The sequence below is a fragment of the Saccopteryx leptura genome, chromosome 3 (genome assembly GCF_036850995.1).
Source record: "Saccopteryx leptura isolate mSacLep1 chromosome 3, mSacLep1_pri_phased_curated, whole genome shotgun sequence".
Classification (NCBI taxonomy): Eukaryota; Metazoa; Chordata; class Mammalia; order Chiroptera; family Emballonuridae; genus Saccopteryx; species Saccopteryx leptura.
The window spans coordinates 120,197,767-120,212,632 of record NC_089505.1 but is presented as its reverse complement, the minus strand read 5'-3'; the positions used below and the strand labels follow the sequence as shown (position 1 = coordinate 120,212,632).

Genomic DNA, 14,866 nt, shown 5'->3' with positions numbered 1-14,866 from the left:
CTCTGCCTTAGGTGCTAAGGGGATGGCTCCAGTTGTAACGGAGCATCACCTACTAATGCAGCGCAAAACACAGGGGTCGCCTAAAGCCATCGGGAAAATATATTGATGGCTTTAGGCGACCCCTGTGTTTTGGTAGTTTGACCCCCGCCGGGGTTGCGACCCACAGGTTGAGAACTGCTGTACTTAATGGGCTTGCTGGGTGGATCCTGGTCCAGGCATATGCAGGAGTCTGTCTCTGCCTCCCATCCTTTCACTTAAAAAAAAAAAAAAAGGTGCCTGACCAGGCGGTGGCGCAGTGAATAGAGCATTGGACTGGGATGCCGAGGACCCAGGTTCGAGACCCCGAGGTCACCAACTTGAGCGCGGGCTCATCTGGTTTGAGCAAAAGCTCATCAGCTTGGACCCAAGGTCGCTGGCTCGAGCAAGGGGTTACTCAGTCTGCTGAAGGCCCACGGTTAGGGCACATATGAGAAAGCAATCAATGAACAACTAAGGTGTCGCAATGAAAAACTAATGATTGATGCTTCTCATCTCTCTGTTCCTGTCTGTCTGTCCCTGTCTATCCCTCTCTCTGACTCTCTCTCTGTCTCTGTAAAAAAAAAAAAAAAAAAAAGCATTGGCCTTCTTTATACATGCTAAATGTTGGTTCTCTTTGTCATTTGAGGATATTAAATCAAGAACTTTCCATCTCTTTTGAATTGAATTGCCTAAAGATTACCCATAGGCACTTGAGTTTTGAGACCTTCTGAACCACATGCAACAGCAGCATTGGTCATTCAGACATCCCCTTATCAGCTTGTAGCTGGTTGTTGGATGAGAATTCTGTGCTTTCTGTACTATAGCAAGTAATAAACTTGTTGAAAAGCATTCCACTAATTACAATTTCATTTTGTCATTTTATAAAGATCAGAAGAGAGTTTTATTTGTGTATTTGCTTTTAGATGACTATTAGAATAATATTTTAATATTTAATTTTTAGGACCTATTTTATCAATGAAGATGATGAAAACCTGCCCCATTATGATGAGAAAACCTGGTTTGTTGAAGATATCAATCGGGTGCAAGCAGAGGACTTGCTTTACGGGAAACCTGACGGTGCATTCTTAATTCGTGAGAGTAGCAAGAAAGGATGTTATGCTTGCTCTGTGGTGTAAGTAGTCTTCTGTGGGGGGATGACCTACTGAAAACTTCTGCATTGATTAAAAGAAAAATCAGTCCCTCATTAAATTCAGATCAAATTGGTTCAGGTACAGTAATGAGGGCCCATGGCTTAGACCATTAATATTTTATAAAGAAAAGAGTTGCTTTAGGAGAAATGATATCTGAAATTATTTTGGGGATTTTAATTTAAATGGTAAGTAGATTAGGCCCAGCAGTGTTACTATTGGATTTCAGGTATTTGTGAAAAGTAATATGAAATTTTCCATTGAAGAGCTCACTTAATTCTTTAGTAGCCTCCTGCATTGCCTGACTTGGTGTTCATTGTCAGATTTAGGAAGGCTTGATTATATAGAACTGTTTTTACTTCAAAAGAAAAATTCTATCAAAATTTTATACTTAAATAGTATTCTGTTGGTGGGTAGTGATAGAAAATGTTGAGTGTTTTCCATAAGATGATCTTACGACTTTGTTTGGAAGAGTCTACTTTCCTTTTAGTGGAAAGTGAGATTCTAGGGGCAGCTAACCATGCATGGGTCAGATTTTGCCTGTGTTATGACTATACTTAGACTGGAGGTATAGTATGATAATAATGAGAGCAAGCTTTGGTGCCAGATATACTGTATTCAAATCCTGACTCTGCTACTTCCTAGATGTGTGACCTTGGGTAAGTTACTTTTCTTTGCCCAGTTTTTTTATCGGTAAAATAAGGAAAATAATAATATCTTCTTGAAAGTTTTTGTAAGTATTCAATGAGTTAATATATGTAGTGTAATGTGCTTTGATTAGTGCTGGCACATGATAAGTAAATGTCACCTACTGTATTATTATGATAATGATACTGTTGATGGACATGGCAAAAGGCAAGCAAAGGTAACAAAATGATTTTCCCTTCAAAGAGGTCAAGGTGGTGCGAATAGACAAAAGACACTCATATTAACAGAGTGCTCTGTGCTTTATACGATCATCTTTATTTTATTTTGTTTTTTATTTTGAGAGAGAGAGAATGAGAGAGAGAAAGACAGGAAGCTCTAATAATTTATTTATTCCTTTCCAATATGGATGCCTTTTATTTCTTTTTCTTGCCTAAGTGCCCTAGCTAGAAGTTTCTGTCCAATGATGAATAGAAGTGGTGAGAACAGACATGCATGTCTTCTTCCTGATCTTATGGAAAAGCATTCAGTCTTTCACCATTAAGTATGATACTAGCTGTGGGTGTTTCATAGATAACCTTCTATCAGGCCTGACCAGGCAGTGGTACAGTGGATAGAGCATCAGCCTGGATGCTGAGGACCCAGGTTTGAAACCCTGAGGTTGCTGGCTTGAGTGCAGGGTCACCAGCTAATAAATGAGTTCATCAGGCCTTCAGGCTAATAGATCGGGATAGAAATATCAGTTGTATTTCTACAAATTAGAAATCAACAATCTGAAAATGAAATGAATAACACACACACACACACACACACACACACACACACACACACACACACACATATATATACCTCACACCATATACAAAAATTGACTCAAAATGGATTATAGAACTAAATGTAAAAGCTACAAGTATAAAACAAAGGAGAAAATGTAGGCATAAATCTTTGTGACTTTGGATTAGTTAGTTTTTTATATACTGAGAGCACAAACAAACAAAAGAAAAAATAGATAAATTGGACTTCACCATAATAAAAACTTTTTTGCATCTAAGGACACTGTCAAGAAAGTGGAAAAGCAACCCAAAGAATAGGAGAAAATATTTGCAAATCAGTCTATCTGTTAAACTACTAATGTCTAATACATAAAAAACTCTTAACAAAAGACAGATGCCCCAATTTAAAAATGGGCAAAAGATTTGAATAGACATTTTTCTAAAGAAGATATGTAAGTGGTTGGTAAAGCATATGAAAAGATGCTCCATTTCATTAACCTTTAGAGAACTGCAAACCAAAACCACAAGAAGATACCACTAGTATGACTATAAAATAAAAAAGATGGACATTCCAAGTGTTGGTAAGGAGGTGGAGAAATTGGATCCTTTTACTCTGCTGGTAGGAATAAAATAGGGCAACCATTTTGAAAAACAGTTTGGCAGTTCCTTAAAAGGTTAAACAGGGTTACCATATGACTTAACAGTTCCACGCCTAGGTATACACCCAAGAAAACTGAAAATACATGTTCACACAAAAACTCATACACAACTGTTTAGAGCAGCATTATTTATAATAGCCAAAATATGTACAAACCCAAGTGTCCAGTTGATGAATGGAAGTACTGATGTATGTTACAACATGGAAGATTTTGAAAATGGTGTGCTAAGTGAAAGCCAGGTACAAAAGGTTGTGTGATATTGTACTATTCCATTTATATGAAATGTTCAGAATAGGTAAATCCATAGAGACAAAGTAGGTTAGTTGCCAGGGCCTTGGGGACAGGGGGAGGGCAGAATACAGTGTAATTGCCTCATGGTTTCTTTTTAGGATGGTGAAAATATTCTAGAATTAGATAGTGGTGATTATTGTACAACGTTGTGAATATTCTAAAAACCACTTATTTATACACTGAAAAAATTTTTTTGACTTGTTCTGCTCATCTCCACTATTCTTGCCTAATGAGGATTCAGAGATCAGTGATTAAATGAAGCCATTCATTTTAGCTTTACCAGGTTTTGGTGGGAGGCGAAGGGTGTCTCTGTGACACAGGTCTATAAGGAAGTGAGGGGGATGCGTATGGATGTGACATTTTACAAGTTCATTGACAAAACATTTCTACTCCTTTATAGAACAGTCACTTTGAGACTTCTAGTCATTTGGTGTCCCTTCATTCTTTTTTGCTTTAATTCCTGTGGTGTTTTTGTGTTGTGTCTTGCAGTGCTGATGGGGAGGTGAAGCACTGTGTGATCTACAGCACTGCCCGGGGCTACGGCTTCGCAGAGCCTTACAACCTGTACAGCTCACTGAAGGAGCTGGTGCTCCATTACCAGCAGACGTCCCTTGTTCAGCACAACGACTCCCTCAACGTCAGGCTTGCCTACCCTGTCCACGCACAGATGCCCTCACTCTGCAGATAAAGAGGGAGTGGGAAGAGAAGTGGCTCTCTAGCGTTTTTTTCTACAGTTTTTATTAGACTATGAGGGCATTCTTTCTACGTAGACTGCTTGTTTTGCACAAGAAGTGATTCTGTGAATGTGAAGTGGAGAGGCCGAGTAGCAGGCGGCCAGGATGGGGGCATGAGAGGTTCTCTGGAACTCCACTGTGCTGCTGTACTGGCATAGGAAGCTGGAAGCAGATATTGTTTTTTGGGAAGTCTGTTTCATTGGGGTTTTTGTTTTGTTTAGCCAGGCACCCTCAAAAGAACACATTAGGCTTGAAGGGGGTTGGGGGAGTTGTTCCTGGAAGCCTCTGAAGTGTCCATGTCCTCTTTTGGTCTTGAGCTCTGAGAATGCGGCAGGGGCCTGGCTGTGTGGGGAGTTCTGTTTTGATAAGGCAGTCTCTCTTAGCTTCCAAAGAGAAGGCTGTTTTGGTTTTGTGGTAGAATGGCATTCGGTGAAAAAGACAACCAAAGGAAAACCGGGAGGCTTGGGATTTCACCTGCAGACTCTCAGTCAATGGGGTATAACCCTTCAGCTGAAGGTACTGTATTTCTTAACTAACATAACTTCAGCATCAGTGTCTTTTAGCTCCTTCCTGTAAAGAAGCATTGTTTAGAAACCAAATCGATCCCAGCAAAACAATGTTTGTTGTCAGACTAAGGTCTGATGGAAGAAGGCAGCACTCGTGACTGAATGCACACTTCTGTACCAAAACTTGAAAATAAAAGGAAAACTAGAATTTATTAGTTTTAGCAAACACTAAAATTGGTCATTGTAACTCCTCTGCCCTGCCCTTGTTTCTCAGAGATGAGGAATAGTGTTCTTTTTGTGGGCATGGTGAGCTTGAATCATAAAATGAAGTTGGTGCTTGTGTGGTGTTTCCTTAGCCTAAAGAATGATCTTGTTGTTTGAAACCTTTGTAATTTGTTTGTATGAGTAAAGAAAGGTGCAATCCAGTGCTTTTAGATGGCTTGTTATACCAAATAATGATATAGAACAACATTCTTATATGTGCTTCCCCAAGTTGAAAGGTCCTGCAAAAACGGTGAACATGGTTTCATTACTCATCTCCTGTCCTTGGCTGAGTAGGGCTTAGGGGTCATGCATAGGTTGTGAAGGCTGTAGCAGGAAGGGAGCCAGATTGTGGTTAGGGACCCCAGTAAATCACCGACCCAGGGGCTCTGGTGTCCAGGGCAAGGGTCATATCACATTACCCGTGTGCTTCCATACAAGTGGTTTCTGAAACTTTCATAAGGAGAGGAAAGGATGGTTTGGAGTTCAGACTATTAGTAGAAACCATCTGGAAGCATTTCTCTTTGTCTTTTTTGTGATCCTGCCATTAAGATGATGTGTACAGACTGTCCTGATTTTAGGCCAGGATCTTCTGCTCCATGTGGCTTAAGCCTTCCAGCTGAGTGAAGCTAGGGAATGGGGTTGGAGGCAGGCAGCTCCTCCTACCTCCATTATGCCCCACCCCCATCAGTCAACACTCATTTGACAAATAGAGCTCAGCTGCCTCTGAGCCAATCCTGGAACCATAATAGGCTCAGAATGAGTCAGCTGTTTGAGCCCAAAGCTATGTAGTCAGGCGTCCTGGCTCAGCTAGACGAGAAGCCTGTTATCTGGGTCTTGGCATATAAGGCTTATAGCTAGGAAAGCTGTAGTTTGGGTGATGAAAGAAACAAATATTGCTTTCCTTGAGCACTTATCTTGGTGACAGGGTCCAGAATGGACCATGATGTAGAAATTAGACATAGATGAAAAGTTTTGAAAAAATCCTACAGAGTTTCAGTGAAGATGGGAAGGAAAGGCCATGTTTTTGGCTTTTCCTTGGCTTGCGGTGGAGTTTTAGGATTGGGTGAGGCAGACAAATGAACCCCCCCTCAGCGTCACTGTTCTGACTTAAGCCCTTAACTTGTAGTCAAGGAGCTGCACATCCTTCCCCAAATTGCCAGATTGAAGTCCTGCTGAGTTTTATTGAGCAATAGCAGGTGAATTGCTGCTAGGCACACTGAGATAGCCTTGCACCTGGTGTTGAACCTGCTTACACAGTTAGAATCTCAAGATTAGGTGCAAGGAATCCCTCCTTTCTGGTACTGAAAATGTAGTGTTCTGAATGTCTTAAATGACAATGGGGATATATGGATGCACACCTGTAACATTGAACTGTGTTGCTCCTTGTCAGGCAGACATTAAAGGTGTGCAGGGAGAGAGCTAGCACCATCTATTGTCTATACAGTACTCGGGCTGGCTTGTAGAGAAAGGCTGCTCTTTTTCAGTCCTACATTCCTTCACTTTTTGTTTCTTTCCTGTTTTTCATTCTTGAATTTGTTGCTTTGTGGGGACTAAGACCTAGGGATCATTTGAGAAATTGGAAAGTGTCTTTTCTTAGTTGCCATGATTTGCTTGATCCTGAGTCAGTGGAAATGGCATAGGGACCAGCCCACTAGCCACTTGGAGGGGTAGGTATGCTGCTGCTTCACTCCATGGTCTTAGCAGCAAGTCCTGGATTCCATCCAAGTCTAGTTTTGTATCCTGTCCCATGATCTGGGCCCTGGGATTGTCTCTCATGGCATCTTAACTGCAGCCTCACAGAGGCAGAGGGTGAAGAGAGAGAACAAGACCAGAGGGGCCCATTGTTTTCCTGGCTAGAGAAGCCAGCTACCAACATAGAAGCAGCTTGGGGCTGGCTGGACACAGGTCCTAGGCCCATCTATTCCAGGTGGAGTTTTCATCACAGAACAATTCTGTCTCCACCTGGCCATGGACACTAAGCCTTGGCCATGGCTCAGGCCTGCACAAGGTAGTCATGTCCTTACCACAGATTTGGCCGAAGTTGAGGACTTCCTAATAACTCTCCTACCCCATCTCGTCTCCAAGCCATGATGGCATCTCCCACCTAGTTTGGGCCTCGTGCTCTGAAGCTTTTTTGAGAGCCAATGTGTCTTCCATGAGTCTCTTCTTGCTGCACGGAACCAGCCTCCTGGGTACTCTTGGGCCAAGAATTGCATCTGGGCAATTCCTGGTTTTCAAGGTGGTCTCTGTTGCCAGTTAAGACTCCAGAGTAGTCTTCTGTGAGGCTTCAGTGGCCTCAAAACAGAGGGTCCAGATGGGGGGTTTGGCTGGGCCCTGTGCTACCAACTGTTCAGCCTAGCGCCAGCTCCAACCACTTGTGACAACCTTGTTTCCTTACAAATTCCAGCATGTGACTTTGGTGCCCTGTTGTTACTTGTGAAAAACCTATTCTTTGTCTTTGATGTAGTCAAAAAAAAAATTCATGTAGTTTACATAAAAGTATCTGATTCACAAAGAAGCCAACTATATGTCTTGTGTTGGGACAGTTCATAATGTAGTTCCTAGACCACTTTTGCAAATTGTTCTTGTCACCAGATGTGTTCAGACATTGCTGTGCAGTTGTAGGGAAGGGTGGGGGGAAGGTGGGGGAGATACTTTTTGGTCTTTTTGTTTTTTACCTTCCCCAGGAGGGGACAGTTTGGCCAACTTGCTCCAGTAATGCAATAAAGACATTGCAATAAAGTACCGTTTTGTCCTTGTGCTAAGAAGGTGGGCGGGTTGGGGGCTGGGAGCAAGGGGAAGAGAACTGGGGTGTTGAGACACCCTGAAATTTCCTAATCTTCTCTCCCATGAGCACCAAAAGACTGGTCCTGGGCTGAACTGGGGCCACCAGAGACTATCTTCTATGCCTGAAGAAGAGGAAGTCAACCCTAACAGATATGATACTAGAACCGTTTGGTCAACATAGGACACAGGGAGACTCGGAAACTAATCGCGAGAAAGTTAAATCTGACAGCCATTTTTTCCTCACCCCATTCCTGACTACTAAAAAGCCTAGTGTATTTGATTCTGATCAAATCTTTCTGCCTGGAAATGTTTCCACATTCTATTTTGGAGACAAGGGAAATGGGCTCAGTCTTTGTCCTCTTGTTGCCCAGGCCCTTGTCACCCTTTTGCCACAGCACTTTGTTGAGGTTTTCCTATGTGTTGGGAACAGAAACAACGAAAAGGTGACGACCTCTGCTTGCACAGAATATGGCAGTTCTCATCCATGTCTCTCTGGCCCATGGATGTGTAGTGAATTGCCAATCAGATCAGGTAGGGGAATAGTCTCACTGTTCTAAACCACCTTGCCTGTGACCTTATGCACTGCTCGGAACAATGGGTGATTTCCGAGAGTTTTTCCCACTCTACATAGGTTGCTCAAATTCCTCTTCAGCCCAGTCCTCTCTTCTCTTCTCCACCTGCTGGCTGGGCATCTCCACTGGGGCCTTCAGCATCACACAGGCACTACAAACATTTTGTTTACAGAGAAAATGTGCTTGGTCATGAATTCCCGTATCTTACCACAAAACCTCTCTCCCTCTCATATATTAAATTGCAAAAAAGTAGCCCTCTTCCAACTAAAAGCCAATCTTTCCATATGTATTTTGGGTCCTATTTTCTCCCACCTTCTCAGGAATTACCCATGATCAGTTATCAATTCTTTCACTGTTATTTCTCTCAACTGGATCATCCATTGACAGTCGAACATGGTTGGGCATTTGGGCTTTACTGACTAATGTAATTGGAAAATCTGATTGTAGACTTCAAATATCCTAAACACCCTGTCTCTCCACCCCTGTGGCACCAGCTCATGCTTGGTTAAATTTTGTGTATAGGCTCTCCTCCAGGGGACAAACGGCCTCCTGCAGTGCCACTCCTATCTTCTGACAGCTCCACTGGGGAGAGCTCACCTTTTCAGAGACTGCTTGTTTTCATTTCTCTGCAGTGGCTACAGCACAATGTCCATGAAAAGAGGGCCAGGATAGGCCTTGTCTAAACTATGTTCCTGTGATTGCTCCATAAGGATGACCTAAGGGGGGGAGAGTGCTATATTTTTTAGGAAGCAATGATGACCATTCAAGTTTAAAAGAAAAGTAGCAAAAACAAATTTTCAGTCCAAAACTTATATATCAGAATTATGTAACAGAATCATACTAGTCAGTGAACTGTTACACATACATTAAAAACTGCATACTTACTTTTCTACCAATATAATGAAATATGTGTAAATCCCCCAAACATGTTGTGTCTCTCTCTTCCTCAATCCTATATCCTTTTCTCCTATTCAAAGCTAAACCTTCTGGAAAAACTGTCTACATTTGTTTTTATTGCCTCATCTCCCCAAGCTTTTCAGTCCCGTTTCCACCATTACCTGAAACTACTCACCTTAAGGTCTTCAATAACCACCATTGACTACTTTTCTCCTTGAAAAACTCTCCCATTGGCTCCACGACTCATTCATCTGTGTTTTAATTCTCCTGGACTCCTGCTGCTGCCTTCTCACTTAAGCCTTTCCCCCAGCATTGTACCCATATCCATGAGCTCACCTACCATCTCTAGGCTAATTATCAGGTTTTTTTCTCCTGCCCAGACCTCTCCTGGGAGGCATACCTCATATTCCCATTGAATACAGGGTCATCACCTTGTCCTGTCTTCTATTATACTGCTCACAAAAATTAGAGGATATTTAAAAATGAATATGAAGCGATAAAAGAAGTATTTTTAAAATTAAACAAGAACCTCAGGCCTGACTAGGCATTGGCGCAGTAGATAGAGTGTCTGACTGGGATGCAGAGGACCCAGGTTCGAGACCCCAAGGTCACCAGCTTGAGCATGGGCTCATCTGGTTTGAGCAAAAAAGCTCACCAGCTTGAACCCAAGGTCTCTGGCTAGAGCAAGGGGTTACTCGGTCTGCTGAAGGCCCGTGGTCAAGGCACATATGAGAAAGCAATCAGTGAACAACCAAGGTGTCGCAACGAAAAACTAATGATTGATGCTTCTCATCTCTCTGTTCCTGTCTGTCCCTATCTATCCCTCTCTCTCCCTCTCTCTGGAAAAAAAAAACCTCAGAAAAGCAACAAGTCAAAGAAAGTTTGATTATGCAAATAAGATGCAAAACCAACTTTTATTTCATTGGTGAAAATGCACTATACAAAAGGCTGAAAGTACTGGAGTATCTGCACGTTCCCTGATGCCCTAATTTTTGTGAGCAGGGTAGTTCACATTTCAGTGAGTGGAAATGTATAATTCAACTGCTTATGTAAGTCAGAAATATAGTCATTATCCTTGATACCTTCTCTGCTTCATATCTACATAACCCACTATCAACCCATATACCAATTTTACTTTTTAAATACTGAAGTCATCACTTCTCTCCAACTTCAATGCTTCACTTATCTCTAACTTTCATACTGGAAGGCCTCTCTTCTTCCATTCTTGCCTCTCAAATCCATTGGCGTTATTTTTTCAAAGTAAAAATCTGAACCTGTGTAAAACCATTAAGTAACTTTCAGTTGCTATTAGGGTGACAAAATTCTTAAAATGGTTTGGCTTCTCCCAAGTTGAGGATCTCATTCCTCACTTCAATTACTCTTCACTGACTCCATCCCCTCGGCTAATTCCCAGTGCCTTGGCCCTTTTTCCTTTTGTACATGTTTTCAGTTCTGTCCCATATCTACTTCTGTGCCTTTAATTACCACTTACTTGCTAATGACTGCCAAATCAGCTCCCCACACTTTCCCTCTCTGGGGAAACCTCCTCACTGTTGTCCTAGTTCAGACCACTATAATGGGTCACTACATTTCTTCCTGGTCTTATTCCACTTGACCCTCTCTACTCTAGCCAGTAATCTTCCTAAAACACAAATCTGACTATCCCACTTCCAGTGGTTACCTCAGAAACTCCTCACTCCCTTCAGGCTAATTTGGCAGTTTCTCAACTGCCCCACTGGCACTTGCCCTATACATTACAGAATGCTTAGCATTTCCCACCACCTACCGGGGCACTTCCTCCTATGAACTGCTGCAGGATGTGTCTGCCCCAGCCCCTGTGGTATGTAAGGTGCTTCAAACCAGATTCTGATATACATGGGGGTGCCCCCTGACCCAGGCAACCAGTTACCTGTATTCCCAGCATCCAGAACTGGGATCAGCTGTCAATGAATTCCTAAGGAAGTGAGGGGCCAGATGTCCCACTTGCCGGCCCTGCCACCATGGGCAGGGTACGCCCTCTGGCGGCCACAGCCTTCCCCATGCATGATGAGCAAAAGCTGCAGGGTGCTTCCAGTGCCCAGCCGGTTACCTAGAGATATCTCCCAGTTTCCAGGCTTCTTAACACCCCTCCTTCAGACCTAGGCACTGGACTATGGGACAATTAGTACAAGACAGCAGCTTCACAAGTCCTTCATCACCTGGGGGCACACCTCCACAACCCTGCTCCCATCATCTGATTCCTCCAACACAACAGTCCCACAGATGTCCTCTCACTCTCTTCAACGCCAGCCTGTGCTCCCTAGGGGCCGCCCAGCTCAGCCATGTCCATTTCCAGTGCAGAGCCCAGGAGGTGCTCATTGGTCAGTTTATTCCACCTCAGTGTTTGTAGTCACTACAAACAATGACATATTACTAAATACAGAAGGCAGTTCTTTATTTTCATCTCATATGACTTCCCAGCATTTTACCAAGTAACTTCACCCATATTAAAATTCTTTCCTCTCTTGAACTTGGATGATGTTCTTCTGGCTGCTTCTAAGTCTCTCTTTGCCTTAAATGCATGTGCTCCTCCGTGTATCACTATTTATACATTGATGGTTCTCAATTTTCTATCATCAGTCCACATTTCTCTGAGTTCCAGACCCATGTATACAGTTACCTTCTGGATGTCCTGTAAGTACCAAGTTCAACCCTTCACCTCCCTCCACCTTTCCCCCCTTATTTTCTGGCTAAGAAACATTCCAATTTTGGAGATATATGTAGGTTCAACCTGAATCCCCTTATCTTAAAGCAGGACTAGTTGCTACATGGCCTTCTCGGGTTCCCCATCACCTATAGAAAGTCTAAACTGGAAAACCATTAGTTATGACCCTTGCCTAACTCATTAGACCCATTTCCACTCTGAATTATTTTGATTCCTTGACTACACCAGGTACATGGTTAAGTGCTATACTGTCTTCCTGGATATTCTTTCTTATTACTAATTCCTATTCTAACCAACTACCTATCACCTATCCTTCAGGTCTGACCTCAGATGTCAATCTTTGGGAAGCCACAAAGGGTTAGATGCCTCTCTCCTAACAGAGGAAACTGTCTTATTCAGTCTATTACCAGTAGCAACATAGGACCTTGAGTTACATTTGTGTTGACTGGAGGAAAGAAGCAACCAAAAGACAAAGACAGTTTCCAAGAGCATGTATTACACAGGTCTGAGTGCAAGAAATGGAAGACAGCTGCTATGTTTGCTTTAAAAGCTCATCAGGTGCCAATGCCAAGTCCTGGTGCTTTTGAGGGCCTCCTGGGTCTCGGCCCCTCTGGAGCAGGCTGGGCCCAGGCTCCTGGGAAAGGGGGCAGCTTCTGCATGGAACAGTCTGCCTCCTGTCACCTGAGGCATCAGGCACTTTGGTGATGCCCAGGGCTGGCTCCTCTTTTTCTATTAGTACACACTCAGGCTCCCACAGCCAGCGTTGGCTGGAAAGCTCACAAGGTTGGAGAGCCAGCCCAGAGGCACTGGGTGGCCATGACTTCTCCTCCTGCCTAGCAGTCAGGTTCTCAAGGTGGGCTAGAGTTGTGACTTCCAAATTCTGGGAACTGACTAGCTCACCTTCCACTGTTGCCTTTCTGCTTGAGGATGCCCCCTCTGGACCCTCACTCAGGAATTTCCAGGACCATAGGCCTGGCTCTCCAGAGGTGGAAGAGGCAGTGGGGCAACTGGTGGGGATGAGTCCTGAAGAGCTGGGACAAAGTGCTGTTAGTGCCTGGGTGTGGAGGAGCTGGGCCTGGGTGTGGAGGAGCTGGGCCTTCACGCAGCCACCAGGGGGCATGGGCTCTGTGGGCCCAGCCCTATCCAGGCTAGGAGCTGGTGACAAAGAGCTGACAGCCTCCTCAAAGACTTGTGGGATGCCAAGCCGCCTCTGGGGGACCCCAGGACCTCCCATTCTGGTGTCCCTGGGCAAGAAGTCATCTTCTTCCTCACCCTCTCCTGTTCCTCTGAGGGGTGGATCCTGGCCCAGTTCTGGGTTAGGTACCAAGCTTGGCTCCTGTACACCTTGGCTGACCTTAGGCCCTTCATCAGTGTCATCCTCCGAAGAGTCAACCTCACGGATGGCTTCCTGTTTCTGCAGTGACTCCCGCCGCTCAGCCCGGTCCTGTCGGAGGGTGCCTAGAGCTCGTGAGGGAACGGGCTGCAGCACGCCCTTCCCCGACAGCGTCCCCATCCCGGACAGCACACTCCTGGTCCCAACCACCTCCAGAGGACTGGCTTCCCTGGGTTCCTTCTTTAGCTCAGGGTGGGGCAGGTCAAGGCTATGCTTTCGGGAAGAGGCTAGCTTCTTCTCAGAAGCAGCAAGTGCAGCTGCCAGTTTCTCAGCTGACTGCACCCTCTTAAGTAGTGGTGAGCGGGGCGGCTCCGCACTCTTCGGTCGAGAGAGTTGTCTGCCTAGGGGAGGCGACAGGTGGAGCTTGGTGGGGAGACCCTGGGTTCCGTGTCCAGACAGGGGCGATGGGGAGCGTTGGGGTGAAGCCGCTGGTGGTGGAGAAGGGGTGTGGGCCAGTGGTGACAGAGGGATGCTGCCTGCCGACTTGCGCCGTGGAGAGCGGTACTGCCGTTGGAGCTTGGGGGCCAGACCATGCAGGGAGCTGGGCCGTGTGTGCCCAGAGCCAGCTGGAGAGCTGGGCACACTGGAGCTGGGGGAGCTGCTCTGTGACGAATTCCCTCCCACTTTGTGCAAACAAAGGCAAGAGAGCAATGTCAGCTATTAGAAGTGACTGAGGGACAAGGCAGGGGTTACCTCTGCAGTGTCCCAGGATCATTAAGGTTAACCCCACCCATGAAGCAGAGCCCAGGCTATAGAAATGAAGTCACCTCCTCCCAAGACTGCTGGATCTTTCGGGGGGGGGGGGTTGGATGAGTTTCAAAGTGGGACTGGGGAGAATGACAGAGGGCCCGGGCACTTTCTCACCTCCCAGGGTTTGTCACTGCGATCTGCAGGGAGCCCTTCCTACCTGAGTGCACTGCGTCAGGGGTCACCCGGTAGCCCTGAGTGGGAGACCGGGGGGAAAGGCTGTGGCTGTGTGTGGGAGAGCCCGACCCGCTCTCCCCTGACGACAAGGAGCGGTTGAGGGAAGAGAGGCTGCGGCTGGTATGGATCAGGGACGCCTGCTTGGTGATCTTCCGGAACAGGGAGCTCCTTTTTCTGCTGCAGAGACAAGAGTCAAAGGTGGTCTGACTTGGTGCACAGGGCACAGCACACACTGGCTCAGGGCAGACCCTTGGGTTAAGTCTGGCTCACCTTTCCTGCCCATCTTTGCCCCGGCTCCGCTTGCTCCTCCGGGCCATCTTGGCCTTGTAGCTGCCCTTCCGAGCTGGCCCCACCTTAATGGATGTGTTTTCCAGGGGAGTTGTTGAAATAGACACCTTGTTTCCACTCTGGGGGACAGAACATGAGCTAAGGTGGTGGTATAGCATTGCTGACCCAGCCCGTACCTCTGGGCCCAGCTAGACCACAGTCCTCAGTGAGTGCCAGGTGTACGTGTGCCCCTCTCCTGCTCCCCTACGGCCAGTCACAGACCC

The 14,866-nt window shown here is 45.3% G+C and overlaps 2 protein-coding genes across 10 annotated transcripts in view; one reads left to right on the top strand and one right to left on the bottom strand.

Moving 5' to 3' along the window:
- The window catches only part of PIK3R3 (phosphoinositide-3-kinase regulatory subunit 3), a 97,467-nt gene extending 92,526 nt beyond the window's left edge, over positions 1-4,941 (top strand). The window contains exons 10-11 of the mRNA XM_066376161.1: positions 980-1,150; positions 4,024-4,941. Of these exons, the coding sequence (XP_066232258.1) occupies positions 980-1,150; positions 4,024-4,222 (370 nt within the window). The 3' untranslated portion in view covers positions 4,223-4,941. The remainder of the gene's footprint in view (positions 1-979; positions 1,151-4,023) is intronic.
- A 7,533-nt stretch (positions 4,942-12,474) lies between these two features.
- MAST2 (microtubule associated serine/threonine kinase 2) overlaps positions 12,475-14,866 on the bottom strand; it is a 219,649-nt gene continuing 217,257 nt past the window's right edge. For all 9 annotated transcript variants that reach the window (XM_066376120.1, XM_066376111.1, XM_066376114.1 and 6 more), the window contains 3 exons: positions 14,586-14,722; positions 14,299-14,492; positions 12,475-14,014 (listed from right to left, as the gene is read on the bottom strand). In XM_066376120.1, the coding sequence (XP_066232217.1) occupies positions 12,531-14,014; positions 14,299-14,492; positions 14,586-14,722 (1,815 nt within the window). In that variant the 3' untranslated portion in view covers positions 12,475-12,530. The remainder of the gene's footprint in view (positions 14,015-14,298; positions 14,493-14,585; positions 14,723-14,866) is intronic.